Source organism: Ixodes scapularis, unplaced genomic scaffold, assembly GCF_016920785.2.
Source record: "Ixodes scapularis isolate PalLabHiFi unplaced genomic scaffold, ASM1692078v2 PGA_scaffold11__112_contigs__length_91849675, whole genome shotgun sequence".
NCBI classification, from domain to species: domain Eukaryota; kingdom Metazoa; phylum Arthropoda; class Arachnida; order Ixodida; family Ixodidae; genus Ixodes; species Ixodes scapularis.
The window spans coordinates 25,349,622-25,374,473 of NW_024609837.1; the positions used below are offsets into that span (position 1 = coordinate 25,349,622).

Below are 24,852 nucleotides of genomic sequence, written 5' to 3' on the forward strand. Positions count from 1 at the left end.
ATTAAACATTCCCTTTGGGTCAGCGGCGTCAGTTACTTTCATCAAAATCCCACGCAACTAAAATGATTATTAAGCTGAAGATTTATTGAAATAATAATAATTAATATGCTTCCAATTAATCACGTAAACTTTAAAAGCTGTCATTTGGATAATTTTAGCGCTTAATTCTCAGTCGTCTGGTAACGCTGACAAACAAGTTTTTTTTCCTTTAAAATGGCGGCGTCTACTCGAGTTCTCGCGTGCTCCCAAACGCGAACTCTCTTTTCGAACAGAATACACCCAGTGTTCGCGGTGCCAGTCCGAACGTCCGTCTACCACAAGGGATACCGAGAACCCATTGTGGACAAGACGCAACTTCAAGAACTGGAGGCCGCCGGAGAAACGAAGGAGCTCAAGTTCGCCCCCATCAAGGCGGCACTCAGCGATGTCACGTCGTCCGTCTTCTACGACCCCGTCCTCCACAAATTCATCAACATGCTGATGCGCAAGGGACAGAAGGCGCTCGCCACCAGGAACGTGGAAAGCGCGCTGTTCAACGTCAAGAAGATGCAGCTCACCAAGTACCATCGGGAGCAAGACCCCGACGCGAAGGAGAGCATCGAGTGTAACCCAGTGACCATCCTGCACAAGGCACTCGAGAACTGTCGCCCGGTGGTAGAGCTCTCGCCTATCAAGCGGGGCGGTATCACTTACCAGGTCCCGATTCCGATGACTCCCAACCGCGCCCGCTTTCTGTCAATGAAGTGGATGCTTGACGCGGCCAATGACAAAGACCAGAGGGTTCCCTTCGAAGATCAGCTCGCCAAGGAAATCATGGACGCGTTCAACAACCAGGGCCGTGTGGTGAAGAAGAAGCACGAACTGCACAAGCAGTGCGAGGCCAACAAGGCTTACGCTCATTACAGGTGGTCGTGAGAAATGAGTGTTACCACTGAGCCAGGTCTTTATGCTTTAACGTACTGCCGTAAATTGTTAGCGAACGTTAGATGAGCAGAACATTGAGGATGGCGCCTGAACACCCTTTTGAGTAGTATGTCTTCATACTTACGAGATCTTGTAAAGTGATGGCTAACAAAGCAATGCTGAGAGTGCCCATTCCTTGGCCATTTTCCTGTCCGATTAATTCCATGCTCTTGAAAGTGGACGCGCTGTGCAATCTCGGCGCGAGCCTGTTGCTGTGGCGAGTGCTTTGATCTTATTTTCTTACGAAGTCTTATTTCACATAACTTTGTTAGGCACTTGATACACTAAGATTTTTTTACTTTGACAAATGCAGAAGCATTGTAGCATGAAACTCCAACAAGCTTTTGCTGTCATGGCCAACGCAGCAGATTGTGTACGGGTGGCTTGCATTGACGTCACATTGGCTGCCATTGTGGTGGTCTTGCTGCTGAGCCGTTAGCCTCTGCGCCATTAATTTGCATCACTGAATTTGTACTCTGGCAAGAACGAGTAGGGTTGACCACCAACATGGTGCAAAGACCTCATGTGCAAGCCATGTATACTTTCACTTCATGGAATTTCTGATCGATATTTGAGCTTAATCAAAGGGGCCATGAAACAATATTGTATATGAATGTTAGGCTCTTTACAAAAGCATACTTACAAGCAATGCCAGTGCACCAGAAGCTTTCTTGTTGCTGCACAATTTAAATTATAGTTGCAGACTGTTTCTTTCAGTCTTTGCGAGACTTGTCGACAGTCACAAAGATTCCACCAGTGTGACGGTAGTCGAATGCGGTCGACAGATTGGATACGAGCACTGCGGGAGTGCATGGTTTGAACTCTGTTGCATCAAAATCTTGGTGGAAATTTGGGTTGTTGCTTATGTCCAATTGTTGTGGGATGCTCGGGGATCAGCATTGTTCCACGTTATTGCTTGTCTTAGCTAAGAGTTGAGGGAGAAACGCTGCTAATTTTTCATCTTTTTTACAATTGACAAATGCATTGAGAGGGAGACTAGTGCACATTGCATAGGCCAGTGGTTCTCAACCATTGATGTTTTGTGGACCCTTGTGGATTGGCAGATATGATGGAGGACCCTGTTTGTGGTGAGGGGAAGGAAAAGGTTTAGGTTAATTATGATAACGAGTTAATAAATGAATAAAACTATGGGCTAGTGTGAAGTAGAATTTTCTGATTGGTATACACACGAGAAAACTCGCCCAAAAATTGGATTGTTTCATGCCAATATAAAAAAAATATGCAACTTTAATTGCTGGGCTTGACTGATAAGGCAGAGCTTCACGGACCCCTAGAATGCCTTCATGGACCCCCATTTGAGAACCACTGGCATAGGTTATGAGCAGTATGTAACGAAAATCCCAAAAAGACGTTTTATGGCCTCTTTGGCACTGTCTTGCCATAACCACGTGAAAAGTATGGGAGACTGAGATGAGAAACCACCCTACAGTCTGCCCACCTTCTTTCCACAAGTTTTGCTAGATAAATGAGTGGCATCACGAGGGGGGATCTACCCCGAGTGCAGCGCACGGGGGGGGGTTAACGATTACATGCACTTGTTCATTCACAGTACGCCTGTGTAAAAAATGACAAGGTCGGCACTTAGCATGTTGCAGTGTGTTAAGGCGGCGGCCAACGAAAAAAGAATTGCACCAATACAAATTAAGCACTACTTTGGGTGAAAGCCTGGGAAAATGAAGGCAAGGTAATGGACAGCCAGGAATACGGGAATGTCCTTTTTGTTCCTTCACGTGCATACGCCCTTTCAAGTCATGTAGAGGGCACACATGCCCATGTCCAGATTGATCTTGGTAATTAAGAATGACATGCCAGCAAAGGAGACAGTTGGGACAGCTTCGACTCTCTGCAAATCAAATCAGATTTTTATTTGAGTCTATGCATTGTTTAGGTGGAGCTCACTGCCTAAAAGTATATATCTGCAGGTTCAAGACAACAGAAACAATTATGTTACCGACTTTTGAGAAAAGATTATTACGTCAATCTCTTGCCGAGACATTCTGTAAGGAAAAATGTTCACGTTACCTTTCCCGGCAGTTGGGCAATCTTCTAACGATCGATGCAAGTGCAATAAACAGGCTATGACACGACCTGCAAGAGCATATGCAGTTTGTTGTCACAAAGAAATCCTCGTTTGTGAAGTTCGCAAGCAGTGCAGAGGGGAGCGAATCCAAATCCCACAGCCGACGTTTCTGTCGGCTTCTAGCGGGAATCACCCTAGAGCGAGTCATATGTGGCCCAAGAATTGAACATGGGCACTGCAAGCTTGACAGGGGATCAGTTACGACGTTTAGTCAATGCCTAGCTGGACATTTGGGTTGATGCTCATGTCAAATTGCTGCGGTGGTGGGAATAGCCAAACACTGATGAGCCGCCTTGGTGGCTCCAAGGCAAAGCGCCAGCCTACAGATCCCCAGGTGGTGGGTTCAAATCCCAACTGATGTGCCCCAAATCTGACTGAGGCCTATTGCGGAGAAGGCGTCGTGTAACCGAGCTTTTGGTTGCACGTCGGAAGATCCCCAGGTGGTCCAAATTGATCCTCAGTCCTCTGGGGCGTGCCAGATGCCCATCATTGGTTTGGCGTGTAAAACCATCGAATTTGACTGTGACCTCCAATGATGCCCAGAGAAAAGTGCAAGCAAATGTAAGCAAACTATTTCAGTCCCTTTGGCATTAGCTTGCGGCGGTCATAGTAAAAAATAGCGAGTGTTTGGGAAAAAAAAAAACCACACCACGGTGTCTACTTACCTTTCTTTGTAACGAAATTTCGCTAGATGAATGACAAAATGTACTCGCAACTTAAAAAAGTGCCGACTTTACCTTAGACAGTGCATATAAAAGTAACTTTAAATACAACTTCTTTCTAATGAAATGTAAATCCCCAAGATATGAAGACATGCTTTAAGTTCTACCAGTATGTTTAATAAATTTTGAATGCAACATAGAAGTCTATTTGTTGGGGATGTATGTTTCCCATGTCTGCCATGGCACTGAATCACCTTCAAAATACACATGAACTGACATTTACCCTGCTTTTGACATTGTAATTAAGAGGCATTCACTTTTTAAAAAATAGGCGGCTTACACAACTTGAAACTACCCAACAGGATATTTTGTACCATCTGGCCAATTCAACTATGATGTCTTCCTGCCTGTTGTCATGTCAGTTCGTAGTGACATGATGTCAACATGCAGACTGACCTTTTGCTGTCAATTTGACGAGTCATTCAGTCTGTCTCAAAACGGTGATATGCGTCTCCACTGCAGGCCAGTGGTCTTTCCACATGCCTCGCGCCTTAGCGATTGCACGCACACATGCGCATGCACGGCCCGTGCACATCAAACCTGGCGAGACTGGTAGCAGAACTCCAAATGTATGGCGCAAATGTTCGCATGACATGTCGTGGAAAACAAAAAATAAAGCTTGTATGAATGAAGTATGTACTATACAGGGTGCAAGTCTGAGAAAATGCAGGCAAGGTCAGCAGTAGCCAAGACATAGGAATAAAAGAATGCCCTGTCATATATGCCAGCAAAGGAGACAGCGGGGACAGCTTCGACTTTCTTTGCACATCAAGTTGGAATCTTTTATTTGCGTCTAAATATTGTTTGGATAGAGCTCACTGCCAAAAAATACATACCTGCAGTTCCAAGGTTAAAGAAATACATATCTGATACACTTCTGGGTAGAGGTTGTCACATCAATCTTTCGCCAGAACATTATGTACTAAAAGAAAAGCATTTTGGCCATCTATGGCTTGACCTGCAAAAGCATGTGCAGTTTGTTGTCACGAATAAACCCTTCTCCATGAAGTTTGCCCGCAGTGCAGAGGGAAGAGATTCCAATCCCCACATCCGACGTTCCTGTTGGCCTGTGAAAAGAGTCGTTTTCTCTATAATTATCTGCATCCATTTTGTAGGAAATGTCCTTTGACTTGTCCTTGGGATGAATAATTTTGAACACAACAGTCTTGCTGAAGGGCCATCCAAGCTCCGAATCACTGCTGCCAGCGTAAATCTTGAAGTAACAGTTGAAATTGAGCCCCCGGTTATCATTCTTCACAAGTTGGACAAAGGAGCAAACATTGTAACCAAAGGCATTCCACGTAGGGCTCTCGGAAGAGGCAGTGCGACCTTGGTGTGCTGTTGCCTTCATGTTTGCCCAATCACTAACGTACCAGTGAAATGTCTTGGGTCCACAAAAACGAATCAAGTTATAAGACAAGTCTTCTGTGGCTGCAATCAGCTGGTTGCTCTGCGTACTCTGTGCCAAACGCAGTGTCGAAACCTCAATATTTGTGAGACTGCTGCTCAGTTTCATCGCCGCCACATCTGCCGCAACCTTCTCAACTGTCCTCCGTTCTTCGGTGAAGGATGAGGTGCAGAGTGCATTGAGAGCATTGAGCCTTAGAGCGTGACTTTCCAACAGATGTTGACAGCTTGTACCCGTTGCTCTAGTTGCTCTGATGTCTTCGCGGCACTGGTTCAAACCGCTCTGCAGCGAGATGAGCTCTTCAGACACCTTTCCCAGGGCTTCTTTGAGTTCGTCACGTGCCTGCTGAATGCTGTCACGTTCACGGCTCTGGCGGTTCTTGGCAACTGTATCCGTGGCTGGACGTGAGCAGCAGCCACCTCTGCAGTGTCTCACTATGTTGCTTCGCACCACAGGGAAGTGACACTGGGGGCAGGACACGGTGTGGAAGGTGCACTGCTTGAAATGATCTAGGAGACTTGTGACAGGACCAATAAAGTCGCAGCCACTGGGTGCGTTCCAGCAGGCCACCTTCAGAAAGGAAACAATATGCACGATGTGAGTTACAGCTTGGTGAAGCAACTGTTTGGCGTCGCTACTTATCTGGAAATTGGTTCTGTATAGCTACCATCAAAATACGGAGCAAGCACCCACTCAAAATTGGAAGTTAATTGTGAAAAAACTGGGGAATGGGCACTTGTTAGGTCCAAGAGTAAAAGTGCAGAAGGAGCATGTGGTCAAGTGGGCCCTTGTTTGGTCCGATCACTGAAGTCGAAAAAACTGTCGTTTGCGAAGCTAGCCGAGCACGCCAACTTGTGAAAATCAAACTTTTAACGTCTTTTTTGCATACAAAAAAGCACACTACGACACTCAACACAGTTTTCGCATCTGCAGCACTAAGCACAAAATCTGACGCACCCATTTTTGGGGCTGGGCCTAACCACTCACTATTTCAGCATCCAAAATGGTCCACAGGCCACGACATGTTCGTTGACGTCAATTCATATCTGATGGACGTAATATGTCCAAGGGATGGGCGATTCCTCAACACAAGCTTTGTTGGTCGTGCGTGCCACGCAGTTACTCTGCTGATCGCTTCCAGAGCTTCCCACTTGCACCCACAATAAAGTGACACTATAATATTCATAACTTGTGCGCGGGTGCTGCCATGCTTCATTTGGCTTGGCTTGGCCTGGCTGCTTGGTAGCTAAATTGAGTCAGCGAATCCGTAGGAGAAGAGAAAAGTCAATATACTGACAATTATGTTGTAGAGAATGCGTTCATTACGTGAGTAAATACAATAAATAGTTCATTATAAAAATTTAAAAAGTGACCGGTGAAGCAGCTTCAGCATCACTGAAGCCACTTCACCAGTGCAATATGCCCGTGCTGTTCACCAGTTGCGGCGACAATGACTGCCCATGGCAACTGGGCGCTGATGTGTTTTTCACATATTCCGGTTTTAACCAAAGAATGCCAAAAACAACATCTTCCGATTTTCCTTAAAAATAAACATGGGAAAAATCTCGGTTCAAGGGGATTTTTCAAGACCAGAAAATAAGGTTAAAACTAGTGCTTCTGGCAGCTGAAGCGGGCACACGCAGTGGCTCAAGGTACAACTATGGTCTGCCTCACCTTTCAATGAATTGCAGCGGGCGCTCCGAGCCAAATACGACGTGAATGCGACGTGTGACTTTACGCCCCACACGTTGCTGCGCCCCTCCGAAAGGTTACTCAACATTTGTACTGCATTGCCTGGGCTCCGACGGCACTTGGCGTCTGCTGCAATCCACCATACGGAGCATAGTCGAGAAAAAGGCCAAAATGCTCAGAAGCATCTTTCACAGATTTGTCTTTGCAACGGGGATTCAGGGCGTCGCATGCAACCCAACGTCCAGAAAGATGGAGCCCTGTCTACCAGTTCGAGCATCTCACGTCATTCGCAATCGTCCGGACAGGCCTACCTTGCAGCAGGGTATCACGGTCACCGTGGCGTTAATATGTGTCTGCATTACGGTGCTTGGAACGTATCTTTGACCAGTGCGTTTACACTCACACCCTATCCCACCCACACATAAAAAGTGGTCTCAAATGGCAATAAATTGTGTCGTGGAAGCGGGGATGCCTCGCTGTCGGACGTCGCGATCCTGGTGAAAAAGATGGGCGACCACAAGGTGCCTCTGTTGACGCGGCATCCCGTCCCGCATCTGCTTTGTTTTTCGCTGACGTCGTCGGGCAGAAATCGAGGAACCACCGTTGAGGATGTAGTAAACACACCGATCGAAGACGCGCTCTGGAAACCGTAGTCTACACCTTCCGAAGTCTCCGACCAACTCACCCTGCGCTTGCCGAGGTAGCTCGTGGAGCAGTCCAGTCGCAGCAGGTCGTCCTCGCTAAAGGGCTCCTGGTCTAGCGGACAGGTGCGTCCTTGCTCGACGCACTCCGCATAGCAGTCCGGGCAGAGGGTGTGGGCGCAGCTCAGCCTGACCGCCGTCCCGCAAACCACACCGCACAGGGCACAAGCTCGCTCTGCGATGACGGGCTCCACGAAAAGCAGCGGTCTCCAGTCTAGAGCGTCGGAGAAGCCAACCATGCGGTGGGAAAGAGCCTCTACGGCGCCATGGTCGTCTGCTGCCATCTTCTCGGAGGCAAACCTGTAATGGTGCCAGATGAGACCAAGTTTAATGGGCACCCGCTAAACTGATGGGCCAAATGCACTCGAGTTCCAAATCGCCAAGCTGCCTGGATACACCGAAGATATATTCGAGACCGATATTTTGTGCATTCAAAAGCAGCGAAAATGCGGCTTCAGTTACACTTTGCCAGAGCAAATGCGATTTGCGTAGTAAATCGCATTTGAGTGGACACGGCAACCCAGCCGTGATGATGTCGCCTAATGTACCACTACTCATGCAGGTTTGCACTTGGTGCCTACTCATCGCTTCGGGCCAAACGTCGTCTTCATCGCCTATCGGATATCGCGCTGACATCGCTCATCTGCAGTTGCTACACGTGGCCAACATCTACAGCGCACCCTTCACGGGCACGATGACGTCAGAAGAACTTCAAGAAGCAGCGCCACCACTGCCTATAAAGGAAACGCAAGCGGCTGCGGGCGTCAGTGGACACGGCAACCCAGCCGTGATGATGTCGCCTAATGTACCACTACTCATGCAGGTTTGCACTTGGTGCCTACTCATCGCTTCGGGCCAAACGTCGTCTTCATCGCCTATCGGATATCGCGCTGACATCGCTCATCTGCAGTTGCTACACGTGGCCAACATCTACAGCGCACCCTTCACGGGCACGATGACGTCAGAAGAACTTCAAGAAGCAGCGCCACCACTGCCTATAAAGGAAACGCAAGCGGCTGCGGGCGTCAGTGGACACGGCAACCCAGCCGTGATGATGTCGCCTAATGTACCACTACTCATGCAGGTTGGTGATAGAAAACATGTTTTTCACAGCGATTACCTCTGTTTGATTGTGTTGCCGTGTCCACACACAATTGCAGCTTGTGTACGCGATTGTTTCTCTGTAGCAGGCCTGTTGCTCATACTAGCTGGAGATGTGGAGGAAAACCCTGGGCCTATTACGCAAGAAATGTTTAATGATATGATTCGGACACAAAAGGAGATCCTTGCTAAAATTACTGAGGTACAAGTAAAACAGACTTCTTCGGAAGAAAGTATGCTACAAATGCAAAACAGGCTACTTGCGATAGAAAAAAAACTTGAGAGCGTAGGTGAAACTGAGAACAGGCTTGCTAAACTTGAAAACTCTGTTAGTGGCTACGATGTCGAAATAAATACTCTTGTAAAACAAATTGATGACTTAGAAAATCGTTCACGACGAAATAACGTTATCGTAAGGGGAATTAAGGAAGAGTCTTCTGAAAACGAGGATGTACTAATGAGGAAAATCAACAATGAGGTGTTTGACGCTATACTAGGTCAAAAACTGAACTCTATCCAACGTATACATCGACTTGGAAAAAAGATGACTGGTAGAGATCGCCCTGTAATACTTACAGTTGGGGATTTTAAAGAGAAAATGGCTATCATGAAAAACTGTGTCAAACTTAAAGGTACCCAAATTAGCATCAATGAAGACTATTCCAAGAGGGTTGTTGAGCTTCGAAAGAACCTGTGGAATTCAACCGCAGAGGAGAGGAAAAACGGTGCCAAAGTCAATCTAGTCTTTGATAAGCTGTGGCTTAACAATGTTCTGTACGCCTGGAATGAAGTCAGCAATGAGAGATACAAGTGTCGCGTTCCACCGGAAGCAAATAACGAGTGACTAAAACAAAATGATTCAGCATGTTTTAAAATATTAAACATAAACGCCAGAAGTATTGCAAACAAGGTTGACGCGTTCGAAAGCATAATGCTAGAGCACGATCCTGAAGTGGCCGTAATTACCGAGACATGGCTTCATGAAAATATCTTAAACTCCGAAGTTACTCCACCGAATTATTCAATAATAAGAAAAGATAGAGAGGGAAGGGGAGGCGGAGTTGCTATTATGATTAAAAATAACATCAAATTTGAAGTCCTTGAGGAAGTACGGGATGTAGAAGCATTATGGATCAAGACAAAATTGAATAACCGTACAGTTTATATTGGTGGCGTGTACAGAGCCCCGAATTCGCCAGTTGAAATGCTGTTAAAACTAAGGGGCTACATGGATTCCAATTTACGTTACGGAGACAACATTTTGTTACTGGGAGATCTTAATTTACCTGGGATTGACTGGTCATCATATTCTCATGGAACGGCGGAAGTAGCTAGTTGCGATCAATTATTAGAACTTGTATTTTGCTATAACTTATCCCAGGTGGTAACAGATTACACTAGAGTATGTTCAACAACGTCAACAATTTTAGATCTAGTTTTTGTTTCCGAGAGTTTAAAACCATATTTTTCGAAATGTGAAACCGAAGAAGGCCTATCCGATCATAGGATGGTACTCGTCTCATTGAATGTTACCCCAGAAAAATCGCACAGTCATTCAAGAAAGATGTTTTTGGATTTTAGAAGTGCTGATGATGTAAGCGTACTTGATTGCCTTGAACAATCGTTTGATGATTTTATGTTTCTTTACCAATCAGATGCTAGCCCAGACACGTTATGGGACTATTTTTCAAGCATGACGTTACGGTGTATTGAGCGATTTATACCAAAGCGCCCTAAAAAAATCGCGAACAAAAATCCTTGGATTACAAGGGAAATAATCCACGCAAAACGACAACTGAAGCGGAGACGAGTGAGTTCACATGGTACAGGTGTAGAAAAAAAAACTTGCATTCAGCGATTGAGTCGGGAGCTGAGGCGTCTAGTTAGAGAGTCTAAAGAAAGGTTTTATAGTATAACACTTAAAAAATTCCTTAGCGAGGCACCTGAGAAGTTCTGGCGGTACGTCAACCCTTCGGCTAAGTTCCAGCAGCGTGCCTCTGACCTAAAAAATGAAAAGCAGAGCGTTGAAAATTTTAGCACTTTTTTTTCATCCGTTTTCACCAACGATGATGGAAATTTGCCAAGCTTTAGTGATTCTTCCAACAATCCTCCCATCAATAACTTAGATATAAGTGAGCAAGGAGTTTTTAACCTTCTACTTAACATCGACTCAAAAAAGAGCCCAGGTCCAGACGAAATTCCGAATGAATTTTTAAAAAGGTATGCTGAGTGGGTTTCTAAATACCTTACTATCATCTTTAGATTGTCTATGAGTAGCGGTTCTTTTCCCAGCGCTTGGAAAATAGCAAAAATTATTCCCATCCACAAGAGCGGTAGTGTTAATGACGTCTGTAACTTTCGCCCCATTTCCCTTACTAGTACATGCTCAAAGCTCCTTGAACATATCATATCTAAACATCTACTGGCTTACCTTGAAAAATATGACATATTATTTAAATCGCAGCATGGTTTCCGCAGAGGTCTTTCCACGACTACCCAGCTCATAGAAACTGTTCATGATCTCTCTCAAAGGATAAACTGTCGTGGTCAAACTGATGTAATATTCCTAGATTTCGCAAAGGCGTTCGACAAAGTATCTCACCCCAAATTGCTATTGAAAATCAGTGCTGTTTTTAAGAATCCAGCCATCACGAAGTGGTTTTCCTCTTATCTTTCATCACGGAAACAGTACGTTAAAGTTGGGGGTAGCAAATCCACTATGTCCCCAGTTGTTTCAGGCGTACCCCAGGGCAGTGTCTTGGGTCCTCTTTTATTTTTGATTTACATTAACGATCTGCGCAATGACATCTCGGTTCCAATCAGACTATTCGCCGACGACTGTGTGATTTACAATAAAATTGAAACATCGGCTGATCAAGTCGAATTAAACTGTAACTTAGAAAAAATTATAAAGTGGTGTCAAAATTGGCAAATGGTGCTAAATCCTGAAAAATCTGTCTTCATGTCTATTACGAGAAAAATAAATGTTTTGGCTTATAATTATTGCATTGCGGGTGCTGAGTTGGAGAGAGTTAAAGAACATAAATACTTAGGCTTAATATTTACTCCTGATCTAAAATGGAACACTCACATTGATAACGTATGCATCAAAGCTAATAAAGCACTGTGGTGCCTTCGACGAAACCTCGCTATTGCAACTCCTGAAATAAAAAGTCTAGCTTATAAGACACTGGTAAGACCCGTCATCGAGTATTCTAAAATTGTATGGGACCCATATACCGTCACAAATTGCAATAAGCTGGAGAAAATCCAGCGACTCGCATCCAGGTTTATTTTTAATAAATACAGCCACGTTCATTCCCCCACAAAACTATGTGAACTTGCCAATCTTCCTACATTTGAATCAAGAACGAAGTATGAAAGGTTAAAGTTTCTTTTTCAGATTATTCATAATTGCGTAAAAATAAGGAAATCCGAGTACTTTGAAATTTCCTCCACCGAATCCTCAAGACATCGTCATAGCATGTACATTCCTAATCCATCTGTTAAAAACGATTGCTTTAAGTACAGTTTTTTTCCGAGGGCTATTAAAGATTGGAATATATTACCTGATTCTGCTGTGTCATCTATGTCGCTAAATGAATTTCTGGACCGTGTCAGTGATATTATTGTATGTGCTACAAACTAAAACCACTACAGCTTGTGTAAAGAAATGTTTCACAACTACGAAGTGATATTCGTTTCGTAAACTGCCGAAATGACGAAGCCTCTCAATATGTCTGTAACCTTTGTGTATGCTTGCGTGTAAGCGTACATGTTTGTTTGTTATTGTCCTTTTTTTTCTCCACCCCTGTAATAGCCCTGTGCAAGGGCTGACAGTATCAATAAATGAATGAAATAAATGAATGAATGAATGAATGACAGGGCTGGGGTGGGGCTGCAATTTCGATGCAAATAACAACAGTGGCTTTTTACACCAGGTCTGTGTTTTAAGTAAACCCCGCTGCAGTGCTCTCTAAAACTCTTTTGTTCCATTCATGGTAGTTTAAGGATGTCACAGCCTCAACCCGATTGAAGGATATAATGCGCGGACACAAGGGCAGAAGTTTGTCTGCTCTCTGAGTAGGGGTGACGTGGCATCGTGGTGTCGAGCCCCGGCATCACACATTAAAGGGATACTTCAACGAAATTTGAAATATACCCGTCGTGTTCAAAAATAGGTTGAATATGATCCAGAATATCCGTAAATGACAATCACACATTCGTATTTTGAGCCTAATGGCTGTATTTTTCGCTATAAACGGCCCACTTTGCAAGCGCTCGGAGAACAGCCAGCGGAGAGCACGTGACATTCAACGCAATTGTGACGTATTTCGCCTCGGGACGAGCAAAGCTACGGCGAGGCTGACATCGAGAGGTGGCCTGGTCGCTCTAGCCACCGAAGCGGCTGCTCTTGTACGAATTTCGAGTGACGGGGTAATTTCAATAATCTTGTAAAGGGCAATAGCGACTTCTGGGACACACAAAAGGGATTTTCTGGAAGAGGGGAGTTCCTGCTTCCTCTCTTCTTTCGTCGTGGCCGGACGCAAGACAGTTACCGTCACTACCTCTCAAGGTTCTTAGACGGGCATCACACTATGAGGCGTTAGCGACATCTACCAGGTGCTCTTTGCTAATTGTTTAATTTGTTTTAAAATTCCTTTTTGTGACTTTTTAACAAGATGTTGGTGTGTTCGATGTGATACTGCTCCTTTGAACACATATAGATAAAAAAATAAGCGCCGAAATTTCGTTGTAGTATCCCTTTAATGCCACCAACAGCTTAAAGGGGTACTCAACCCCTTTCTGCGATAGTCTGTGTATGCCGTATGGCCATAACTCAATCTAAGGGCTCTAAGCATCCTAAAAGATTAAACCTTATATACACGCACGGCCAATTTCTGTATTAATCGTAACCAAAAGAATGACATGAGATGACATTGGACGAGGAAGGCTCTCCCTCGTGCGACGACGCCCTCTGGTGCCTGCGATACTTCCGAGGTACTAATCTTTTCATACCAATTTTATTAGAGAAATCAGCCACGCAAGAGTCCCACTGAACACAAATTCGTTTATTAGACGTCTAAAGACGTTTTGGCAAGACGAACAAGAGGTCTTGTATACGTCTTGGCAAGACGTGATAGCCTAAGACTTCTTGTCATCTTGTAGCCGCCTTGTAGACTTCATAACGCTCCCTCTTTTTTGGGCTACAAGACGCCTTGCAAGGCATCTCCTAGACATCTTAGTGACAGCTACAGGACGCCCAAGACGTGAGTCATCTTTTTGAGATGTCTTTTAGACGTCTACGTCTCAAGATATCTTGAGACATCTTGTGTAGCCCAAGACGTCTTTTGCTTAGTCGACTGTTTCAAGCCGGCTACGAGACATCTTGTGCTCATGGGAATGTACCGTTTGGTTTCTTAGGATGCTTAAGAGCCCATAGATTGAGTTATGACCATAAGTAGATTATCTCAGGAAGTGGTTTAGCGCCCCTTCAATAAACGCAGGGCAGGGCGTGTCCTGATCATTGTCGCTCCTCATGCAATGGGAATGCAGCGTCGGAAATCCACCGGTTGCCTACGAGCAAGGCCTTCGCGAAACGGGGAGGGAAAACTGTTCAGAGGACATATGTTGTTTTTTGCCAACAAAACAATTGCAGGGTGAACAAGCGAAGAACTTGTGGCCACGAGGTTGCTTGCTGCCCACCAAAGAGAATGACGTCTGCATTTTGTAGAGCTTTGTCCGTAAACAGGATCGATCCCTCACACCTTTTCACGGCTCCTCTCTTGTTCGCTGTCTTGCTTCCCGAACATGTGTATTGGTCGAAGTGCTTCTTTCGAAATTTTATATATCTTCACTTTGCTCCGCAATATTTTTAATAAAGGTACTACGGCTTCTAGGGAGCACCCGTACATCTTGAAATCGGCAAGAGTGGGATCGAACATCGAACCCACGCTATCCTGCTGCGCGTCTAAAAAAAAAAAAAAAAAACATTTGTTTGCACACAATCGAACACGACTCACATGCGGCCAGTCAAAATGGACCCGCGAATAATGATTTCTGGAGACTGGTAGTGCTAATCGTCAAAGAAAGTGTGCTTACCGATTCACGGAGCTTAACGATGAAGGGCCCTGCTAACACCAGTGGGATTTAAACCTGACAACACTCAAACCACACGCCGACAAAGCGAGCCGTCAACTTCAATCAAAAAAAGGGGGAACAATGTACCATGCCATGGCCAATCGGCCAGTAGTGTTGACGATTGGGCTAGTTGGTCATTCATATTAGCGGAAAACAAACAGCGCAAGGACAAGGACAGAGTAGAAGGCGGTAGACACACACGCACAGCGCTGTGTGTGTCTACCGCCTTCTACTCTGTCCTTGTCCTTGCGCTGTTTGTTTTCCGCCAATCGGCCAATCGACTGCGACTACGGATTGGCTTTCGATGCTCCACCCGCTTGTCTGGTGGCAAAAAAATGAGAAACCGTAATACTTGCACTGACAAAAATTAAAATCGAAAACAGCTTTTGTTTTAACGTTCACTCTTTTTAAATTATTCGAGCAAGTCAACTTTAAAGGTTAAATAGCGCGTAATATTCAATCCCATCCAAGCCAAAAGCACTTTAAATCCGAGCGCGCGCGCGTCGCGCTGATATGAATGCGGGTGGCCCTTGACCCCTTGACTGCCGAAGACCGACACCACTGCTGCACATGGCATTAAAGTTAATTAGAGGCTATGTAGCCTATAGCCTATGTTCCATGTTCTAGATAGCGCGAGTTTACCAGTTTACCAAGGGCGAGGAGGTGGTGTGCGAGTCGTCAGTCGTTCCTAGTCATCTATGTTCCTAGTCCCTGCCCTCTATTCAGTATTCACAATGAACTAGACGACACAACCGGCGTTGCTGTAAAATGCCGTTAAAAGCCCAGGTACCAGATACTCAGGCCCGCCTCCAGAAGATGGCCGCCAGCCAGTGGCAAGCGAAAAAATATGCTCGAAGAAACACTAAAAAAAGAGCATCAGCTGCGCTGGTAATGAATTTGAACAAGTTATTGGCCTTACCTTATTTTGATCAAGGAACCTCCTTGATTTTGATCCTCGTGCAACGCGGACAGTGGGATGGGGGAGGGAATTCGGAAGGGGTTCTCAAAACCCTCGTGATATCCTGCTGAACCTACCATAAATATTAAATATCCAGAGATGCCCCATCCCCGAAAGGTAACCGGCACCTTCGTTTTCGGCATGATTAGCTATTTTTTATTCTTTTTTTTTTTTTTTTTTTTCAGAAACACCAAAAGATAGCTTAATGGTGACCTCGGCAAAAACGGTGTTAATTACGGCAGGAGAAAAGCGAACATTGCCAACTGGAAAGGGCAATAGTCTTTAATGGTTCATCTCCCTTCCCTGTGATCCCAAGTTTTGCAGGTCACAGAATCTAAAACTAGCATTTTTTAAAACTTATCTCTAGGGATATTACAGTATCCATTTTAATCCAGCTCTGCATTTACCAGTTACTCAGTGTTAAAAAAAACCATCTCGTTCAGAATATTTACGGGGTATGTCTGGAAAGCATTCGGCAATTTTTATTATCCCGCTAACCCGGGGCACGCCGTCAATTGGCAGAGTGAGATGGGACCCTGCACATGCATGAACAATCGCTTCGCTTTTCGTATGCTCAGTCGGCAGCGAGATGCCTTTGAATCCGGTGAACTGCTGTGCGATCGGCGGCTCGACTACGCATGGCTGGCTCTCGCAACCTCATCGATTGAGTCACAGCCGAACACCGACGTAGCACCTGTGTCTTAGTATGCGTGCAACGGTAGCCTTTGGTAGGCGACATATAAAATAAAGGAGTAAATTCTGAAGCCTGCTTGCATGCCTAAAAAAATTGGCCTTTCTTCGTGGCAAACATGCTTGGTGCCTGGGACAAACCGCAGAAAAAAAGCAAAGCCCATAAAGGCATCGGTCCAAATACAGTCTAAGCTCGTTATAACATACCTTGATTTTTTCCAAGTTTTCGGTCTGTTGTAAAAAGAGTATGTTGTATGCAGATATGAAGTTAAGTCAATGGCGCAAAGAGGAAAACCAACCGAACTTCACAAATTGGTATGTCATATCCAAATGTCTGTTGTAACCAGGTCTGTTATAATGAGCTTAGACTGTATGCCTGGACTTCTGCTTGTAGAGGGTCAACTTTAGCATTTCAGGATGGTGCAGAGTTTTTAGCACTCTAGCCTCGTAGCTTTTAACTTTTTTTTTTCCCCTTCCTTTCCTCTTTAAACATCTCCTCCCTCAGTGCATAACAGTCAAATGGGAGACAAGCCTAGGTTAAATTCTCCGTCCCCCTATTCTGTCCTTCCTCCCAATGCTACAAGGTATTAACTGAGGGTGCTTGCACATGACGATAAAGTGTGCAGGAGACAAGTGGAAAGAGAACAAGCACATGCTTAGGAGGAAGCAGAGAGTGGTGAAACAGCAGGGTCCAAGCTAGGCACATGACCATGTTAGAGACGCAATTGCAAACTTTGCATTCCACTCCCCGCTCGAGCGCTAGTTTAGGCAGGACTGACTTTGAGATGCTATGCACGATGATGTTCGTACGCCCAAAGCACAAAATGCCTATCAAGTTCGCCCGTGCAACATCGCCACAGGGCGACACACAGAAACATTCCCTGCTACTGCTGTTCTTGCCTCAATAGTCTGGGAAAAGGGCAAATTTATTTGAAGTCTACGCGAAAACACCTTCTCCACTCAATTTCATGAGTAGTGCGTGGCACCGTCAGAGGCTTGAGAGGGGCATCTACCAAATGTTTTGTTTAAGAGAAGCGCTTCCGCAAGGTAAGTACTTTCCAAAGTAACGCATTCATGCACTTATGTTTTCAAAGTTCTGTGCGCAACTAGTGAAAATGAGTGTATGATAAACGGCTTGCTATCACAGAATTGTTTGCACTAGCACTAACAAGTAACAAATATATGAGTAAATTTGAATGACATTAAAATTGTTTAAAGAATTTTATTTAAAACAAGCAACGAGTTTACAACTCCAAAACGAAACAAAACTCGAGTTAAAGTATGAACATAAAATATGCCACAATGCCAAAATTTAAAAAATTTGTTCCTGAGGCTCTTGTGAAAAAGAAATAAAAGAAAACAATGAATAAGCACAAAGAAACACAACATACTCACAAGACAAGGACTCTCCGATATAAGAAACGCTATGCCTACAACGGAAGATGTGGCTCATTTCAGCGAGCTAACAACACTTGTGCCCTGAGACTTTGCTCGAACTAGACAGAACCACTTTTGAAAGAACAGGCAAACTAGAAATGCTGCGGCTGTGACCATAGCGATGCATCGACCAATCAGAGGTAGGCACCCCAGCCCACGTACATCTGACAGAGGTTGACTTCACTCGTGGCTTCCTGTTGACAAAAAAACAAACACCATTATACATATCTGGATAACACTAACCAAACCTTAATCGACCATGCTGCTGATTTCCTAACCCAGAAATCATTTAAAACAAAATGGACCAATCAGTTCGTGAAATTCACCAAAATATTGGGCTATATTCAGCTTCCGAGCAAGAAAGAAACGGTGCTCCTAGAACAATCTTGGAACTGTTGCAAGTATCCCGAACTAGTGGCTAGAACAAGCTATTGCATGTTCCTTCGCCTGTTAGAGCCACAAATGTTTGCCGCTTTTTATAACCGCTTTAGTTGGTCAGAAACGTGAAAACGAATGCCTGCCGACACATCCCCAGCGTACTGTGAGCACCATCCGAGCAACAATGCAGCGCTCAAGGGCAATACGTGAGTCACATTTCGTCATTGCGTTTCGAGACTGAAAGTGTCAACTTTCAGGACTGCAAGTTCAACACAATTAAAAAAAAAAAAAAAATCCACCCTTACTTTTTAAATTTTGTGGCAGAAATTAAGTTTTTGGCTCGTTATCCTCGTGTTCTCTCATGATTGTGCCACTGCAAGACTTTGTAAAACTTTAACCCAAACACATCTTTGACTAGTAGTTCAACTAACATAAACATTTCAAAAGCTAAAACCACAAAACAGAAATCTGTTATTGCTTCCATGCACATGTTTTAAGATGCTCTCATTCCTTTTCTTCCCCAGCTATCCACCCAGGCGGTCCTTTTATTAAAACAAACAAGAATATTGTTAGGCAATGAATTGAAACAAACAACAAAAGGATACTATTTGGCAATGGATGATTCGCTTAGTCGGGCCTGCCTTACTGAACACGACTTTTGTTGTGGATGTCAAAAATCGTGTTCAGTGTGGACAGCCCTTTACCAGGCAATGATTGCAAAAGAGGTAGCAAAGCTCAAATAAACAAAACAAAACATAAAAACAACACTGCAGCCAACAGTTGTTTCAGAACAATCCGTGCTACGCAGGACACCCAGTGACATCCTTCCGAGGTAATCACGCGTGGGAGACAGGGTTGATCCTTGCCCTCACAGTCACTTTAACCACTGGGTGTTCCAAGATGGCTGCCCCCATCCGACTCACCTGAATCAGGTAGTCCACCTGCCCCTCCACGGAAAGGGGCGGTCCGGCGGCCTTGTTCCGTCCCCTGTAGGCTCCCTTGAGCCGTTGCTCGATCCCGTTCACGTTGGCGAGGGCCTAGTGAGGACGAGCAACGTCTCAACACAATCACCAGCGTCCCTCCCTACACCAGTTGACAGCCACATTATGGATGCTAGTTTAAAACTACAAATACTACAACACACAACACACGGTGCAACAGAAAAAAGCAAACACACCTTCTCGTTGATGATCTCGCCAGAGTCCGGTGGGTTGGCCCTGGATCCCTTAGGTGCTTTGCTCCACTCGACCAAGGGGTCATGCACGAATGGCTTCAACACGCTACAAAAAAAGAGGTAACAAGCATTCATCAAAAAACACCTTCAAGAATCAGCAACATCTATCAGGTGTTTAACACTGCTGTCACTGGGGTATCGTTGCAAGACATCCTTGACCCATAACTCCTTTAAAACTCCTACCTGAAAGCTCGTCCATTTAACCATTGTGATTGGCTGAGCAAATAGAACTACTGAATTGCACGGACCCTCGTTTCACTTCCTCAGTTCTCCAACCTTGCTTGCTACCTGACAGAGTACCACACTCCAGTGGACTACTAAATTGGGTGCAAGGCACCGATAAATGTGGCAAAAAATCTGATCACATATTATCAGCCAATCACCCGCTTGGTCACTTGGATCACACAATGGTTTTAGAAGCGGACGGATGAAAAATAACGGAACGGAAACTTAACTTGTGGGTCAGTGTCGTTGCATTGGACAAGAATCCAAAATGTGCAAGCTCTTCCTAAGCAAAATTTTCTACTATGAAGCATTCCAATGCAAAACAAGTCTTGATAAACGTCACTTTCAATGAGCATCCACATTAGTTACAAATTAGAAAGGCAAAACAGAAAGAGGTAAATAACAGTCAATAAATCTTTTTATGTTCTCTTGTTTTGTCATTCTAGATTGTTATTAATCAACACTTACATAGAACCAAGTCTTGTTTATTGTTGAAGGCATTCACTAACTCACCTCATAAGAGCATCTGTTTCATTGCGCATGATCCTCAGTGTCACTTCGCAGGCCTTCCTGAAGATGCCTTCATAACCAAGGGGACCCTGAAACAAGATTTTTTTTAATGCGTTAGCATTAGAACGTTTGCTCTGACAAACGCCCGGCACGTCTTTCGTTTGTCAGCTACAGGGAGAGAGCGTGACGCGTTCAAAGCTCTCGTTGGTTCAAAGCGCTGATGTCAGCATGCATCAACCTCTCCCCCACCTTCTTCCTCTCTCCCCATAGCTGAGAAAATAAAAGACACCGCCAGGTTTTCATTAAGACGAGCCCTTTGGTTTTCGTCAGTCACACACACAGCTGGCTCAGAGCCAGAGAAAGAGGGCAATGCGTAACACCCCCTACATAACAAAGCCTTAGTACTGAATGAGATCACGACATCAGAGAAGGCCACTGCTGGATGCAGATTCGAAATGAGTACCGCGTCAGCACTCGGTTTCGAGTCAAGTTTGAACTTTGAGCCGAACATTGACACAGTCGTGTGTTCAATCTGGGCCCAGTGTTGGCCTTCTCTTATGACGCCATCTCATTCAGCACTACGGTTTTGTTATCTAGGAGGTGTTGCGCCTCGGAGCGGTGGAATGCGGGTTCAGTGGTGTAACTAAGAAGAGTGGTTGTTTGGGCGAGTTGGTTTGACATCTTATGCAATCTTGTGCGCAGCAAGGTTGAGGACAAAAGGGAGAACAGGACACAACGAGGCGCAACTCTCAACTGATTATTATTGAATATGTGTACTGGTATTTGTAATCTGAACCATCGTCACAACGCAAAAAACGACAACAAACAAAACAACAAAAGCAAAGAAACAACCATCAGAGCATGATTGGGAAAAACACTATCTCGTTCTCAGGAAAACCAGTTCCTTCTCCGATAACGCAATCGGCGGCACAGCAACACACGTGTCTCCTAAATAATCAACATGTTCGGCTTCTACAATTTCGCGTGCTAATGTTGACTTGCATTTCCCAATTTTTACGCATCCATCCAACAGTGGGGTACAACCGCGAGTCTTGCAATGTAAGTCAAGAAAGCCTCAGTTTCGTTTTTGCAAACTGTTACTGTGCTTGCAAAGCTAATCATTTAGGCAGCGCCCCGTCTGCCCGACGTAGCACCTGCCACGTGCCATGAGCATGTGCTCATATAGCCATGACAGTTTTTTTTGCTGCACGAGCTGTCACAATGAATCCTCGTGCACGCGAGCATATCCCGACTTCATTCATTCTGAGCGTAGGGAGCGCGCACCTAATGGGTTGTGGTTCGTATTGATGCGTTTTTTGTTGACAGCTGTAGTTTTGCAGAAAAACAGTAAATCTCGTCCTGTTTGTCAGGTTATCCTTCACGCCTTTCATCTCGCACAGTGACGCACAGCTATAAAAAAGTATCTGGAAACGTGCTATGCGGGCACTACAGAGTTCTAGCCTCTGCAGCCATATACACCATAATGGCGGCCGCGCACCCGCCGAAGCAGCGTATGTGACCACTCCCAGCAAGTGTGCATAGTTTGGAATCGGCGCCGCTAGATGGCGCGGCATAAAGGGTCTATCGTAGTGGGTTGTGAGAGTAAGCGATTCTCAAAATGAAACTGCATTTAAGTTTATGCCGTCTCTATCATCACATTAATTGTCACACATGCTATTCCATCGTCGTCGGAAGCAAAGACTCACCATGGCATCAATCATGTTGTGCGTCAGGCGGAAAGGCACACGCTCAGGCCAATCAAATGTCTCCCCCTAAAATGTCACGCGAAAAGAAAAATGTTAAGAGGAAAGACAGGTATAAAAAAAAAGAACATGTAGGCCACAACGATAAACATGTAAGAAAAGCAGGCAAAGACATGCACATGCATGAAAAAAGAAACAAGAGCAAGATGGAGCAAAGCGAAGCAATGTCTTCACCTTGTTGAATAAGCAGTTGAAATCAACATGAACCGCATCTCCGCAGTTTGCGTCGAAGAGGATGTTCTCGCCGTGGCGGTCGCCCAGCCCCAGTATGAAGCCCACGATGCTCATCACTGCAAGCGTGCGCGCATAGGACAGCCTCGCGGTGTACCTGGGACGACAACGATATGGCGCATGTGAGATTGTGATTGCACCACACACTAAACAGGAAACAAAAATATAAAGTTCCACAAGACAGATTAATTCAGAACGTCGCTTGGCAAACGTAATAAATAATTTTCAGCATGAACGAATATTCCTTCCCAAGTTCCCTCTCCACATTCCACTTTGCACTGTTTCCCCAGTACTAGGGGCCCAGAACCACATCTATGCAGCAAAAAAGAAAGATTTCTCCCTTCCTCGGGTGTAAAGATAGCGGGGCATTTATGCGTGGCTAGATTTTTACGGAAATGAGACCTAAAAGGTGCAACGATCAAGTGGTAGTTGCGGCTCGAAATCTGGCTTTTCTCCGGAAGAAAGCTATCGGCCGAGAATCGGCTGTGCATGGCTTTCCTGGACCTCTTTTTATCGGTCGCTCGTGATAATGAAAACACAGAACACATGATATTTGAAAGGCAGCAAGCTGCTTACAGCAAGTCCTCATTAATAAAAAGAATTATTTCCATAAACAACTTTTGTGACCGCCAAAACACCGAAAACTGCAGAGATAAAAAAGAAAAAAAAACTTTGAATGCCTAGTCACAGGAAGAGAGAAAACCCAAGTGATTTCCGGCGACTCCTGGATTTTCTGACGCCACAGTCCTCCACTCTGATCCTCTACTGCTGTGTCGGTGCCCTTTCAAGACAGCCCTTTTCATCATCCTCGTCATGAGTGTTTACTTACTTGCCACATATATGCTAATGCATAAATGGAAAGTTCTTTACTTCTGCCAGGATAAGAGAGGCACTCACCAGGCTGTGGGATCAGGAAAGTTCTTGTGGAACCACTCCACAAAGACTGGCGGAAACCTAGGCAAGAGCTTGTTCTTGAAGACATCAAGCTTCTCTCTGTAGCACAAAGGAGTTTGTGGCATGCAAAGGATCAATTAAGAAGCCATTTGATTCATTACCAAAAAAGATAATTTCATGGAAGAGTACACACGCGAGCGAAGCGCTCAGCTTGGGCATCATGTCCTTCAGCTCGCGACCCGTGGTGAGCTGCCCCTTCTCCCGGTAGATGCGGTTCAGGATGTACCGGAAACCCTGCAGGTCGGGGATCCACTCGATGAGGCCGCACTCCTCGTTCAGGGGGACCACGTTCTGGAGGGGAAACAGCGACGCAACGACGACCCCAATGATAACAATGACGATGCAGATAAGGATTGTGACAATTCGGATACTGATCAGGGTGTCTAGCAAAATATTATTTTGAAATTCTCTGACTTTTCCAGGTTTTCCCTGACGATTTCGGGTGAAATTTTCTGACCACCGTAGAGGCGGTTAAATGTATATAAGATCATTATAACACTATAGTCGGTTGCAACCTAAGAACGAAGGGTGAGGGTAAGACGGGCCGGGGAGGAGGAAGCAGACGGAACGCTAAAGAAAGAAGGAGGTTTCCCCCCTCTCTTCTCCAGAGTTCCGTCTGCTTCCCCTTCCCCTTCCCGTCTTACCCTCGCCCTTCGTTCTTAGGTTGCAACGGACTATAGACATTGAGCACTGTGAGGATTATTTTGCACGGACTGAATCCAACTCGCATATTCCGAAATATTCGGGTTCGTCCAGACCGGATTAAATGAGCCCTTTCTTGCCGCCGACATCATCAGTGAAGAGGCCATTTCCGGAAACTCAATGAAAACAAGACGCTCGACCACACACGTCAAAAACCGAATGGCAGCATGGCCGCCAGATGCTCACTTTCGGATAACTTTGGCTTAAGGCTTGGATTGGATTGGGGTCGGCGGCTTTCCCATTTGTTACTAAATCTAGTAGCTCTAACTGGATCTAGCCTAGTGTCATGCCCTCAACCCAATCCAATGCATGGCTTGGACTGGATTTTTCGGCTGTTCCCTTTGCATCGGGTAGTACACTCTACATCGGGTGAGCAGAGCCTGTGCTCCGCTCTGAGCAGAACTTATATCCTATTTTTCTGCCCCCAAAGTCCTGAAGTTTTTGCTCAGGGAACTCGATGCCATTTCTGGCTCATTTTCCCTGACTGGGATCGCTTTTTGACAATTTCCCTGACAATTCCCTGATTTTTGCCGGTAGTTGAAATTTCCTTGACAATTCCCGGTGTCCCTGGTCGCTAGACACCCTGCTGATAACCGTAATAACAATGATAATGGCAATGATGAGTAGGAAAACAACAATCATGGTACTGATAATTACAGTGATGTGATTGGCCCGAGTCATTCTGGAGCACCTTCTGGAGCGGCCAGAACTCCATGTTGGAGCATTAAGAAGTACTTTTGGAGCACATGCACACACTTTATTTTTATTCATACCACGGCAAATATTATGTGTTAAGATTCTTTTAGCATCTACTGCACGGCAGGTTTGATTCCCTCAAACACAAAAAAAAAAATAGTGCTTTTATCGAGCATAAAGGGACACAGCACCCCAAAGGCCATATTTTTTGTTGTTGTCGTAAACGATGCAAGTTGTACTCGTAG

At 45.0% G+C, this 24,852-nt stretch overlaps 4 protein-coding genes across 4 annotated transcripts in view; 2 read left to right on the forward strand and 2 right to left on the reverse strand.

Moving 5' to 3' along the window:
- Positions 1–193: 193 nt before the first annotated feature.
- LOC8031710 (28S ribosomal protein S7, mitochondrial) lies at positions 194–1,104 on the forward strand. Its single transcript, XM_002406889.4, has one exon. The coding sequence runs from the start codon at positions 214–216 to the stop codon at positions 913–915; it is 702 nt and encodes a 233-aa protein (XP_002406933.3). The 5' UTR covers positions 194–213; the 3' UTR covers positions 916–1,104.
- Positions 1,105–4,542: 3,438 nt separating this feature from the next.
- LOC8031711 (E3 ubiquitin-protein ligase TRAF7) lies at positions 4,543–15,060 on the reverse strand. Its single transcript, XM_029989237.4, has 3 exons — positions 14,791–15,060; positions 7,572–7,887; positions 4,543–5,764 (listed from the first exon to the last, which is right to left on the reverse strand). The coding sequence occupies exons 2-3, from the start codon at positions 7,869–7,871 to the stop codon at positions 4,733–4,735; spliced, it is 1,332 nt and encodes a 443-aa protein (XP_029845097.2). The 5' UTR covers positions 7,872–7,887; positions 14,791–15,060; the 3' UTR covers positions 4,543–4,732.
- On the forward strand, positions 8,378–11,590 carry LOC121835004. The gene has a single exon (XM_042288853.1). The coding sequence runs from the start codon at positions 8,378–8,380 to the stop codon at positions 9,530–9,532; it is 1,155 nt and encodes a 384-aa protein (XP_042144787.1). The 3' UTR covers positions 9,533–11,590.
- A 2,661-nt stretch (positions 15,061–17,721) lies between the features above and the next one.
- LOC8031712 (serine/threonine-protein kinase ATR) overlaps positions 17,722–24,852 on the reverse strand; it is a 56,524-nt gene continuing 49,393 nt past the window's right edge. The window contains exons 37-44 of the mRNA XM_040215910.2: positions 23,343–23,500; positions 23,153–23,248; positions 22,199–22,352; positions 21,968–22,033; positions 20,265–20,350; positions 19,470–19,572; positions 19,216–19,329; positions 17,722–18,108 (exon numbers count right to left, since the gene is read on the reverse strand). Coding sequence (XP_040071844.2) covers positions 18,049–18,108; positions 19,216–19,329; positions 19,470–19,572; positions 20,265–20,350; positions 21,968–22,033; positions 22,199–22,352; positions 23,153–23,248; positions 23,343–23,500 — 837 coding nt within the window. The 3' untranslated portion in view covers positions 17,722–18,048. The remainder of the gene's footprint in view (positions 18,109–19,215; positions 19,330–19,469; positions 19,573–20,264; positions 20,351–21,967; positions 22,034–22,198; positions 22,353–23,152; positions 23,249–23,342; positions 23,501–24,852) is intronic.

What these genes read in the sequence shown, in the direction of transcription:
- LOC8031710 (XM_002406889.4), top strand. Translation starts at nt 214, where the DNA reads ATGGCGGCGTCTACTCGAGTTCTCGCGTGCTCCCAAACGCGAACTCTC.
- LOC8031711 (XM_029989237.4), bottom strand. Translation starts at nt 7,871, where the DNA reads ATGGCAGCAGACGACCATGGCGCCGTAGAGGCTCTTTCCCACCGCATG. An exon ending in GCTACCTCGGCAAGCGCAGG is followed by an intron (nt 5,765 to 7,571) that starts GTGAGTTGGTCG and finishes TCCTTTCTGAAG; the next exon opens with GTGGCCTGCTGGAACGCACC.
- LOC121835004 (XM_042288853.1), top strand. Translation starts at nt 8,378, where the DNA reads ATGATGTCGCCTAATGTACCACTACTCATGCAGGTTTGCACTTGGTGC.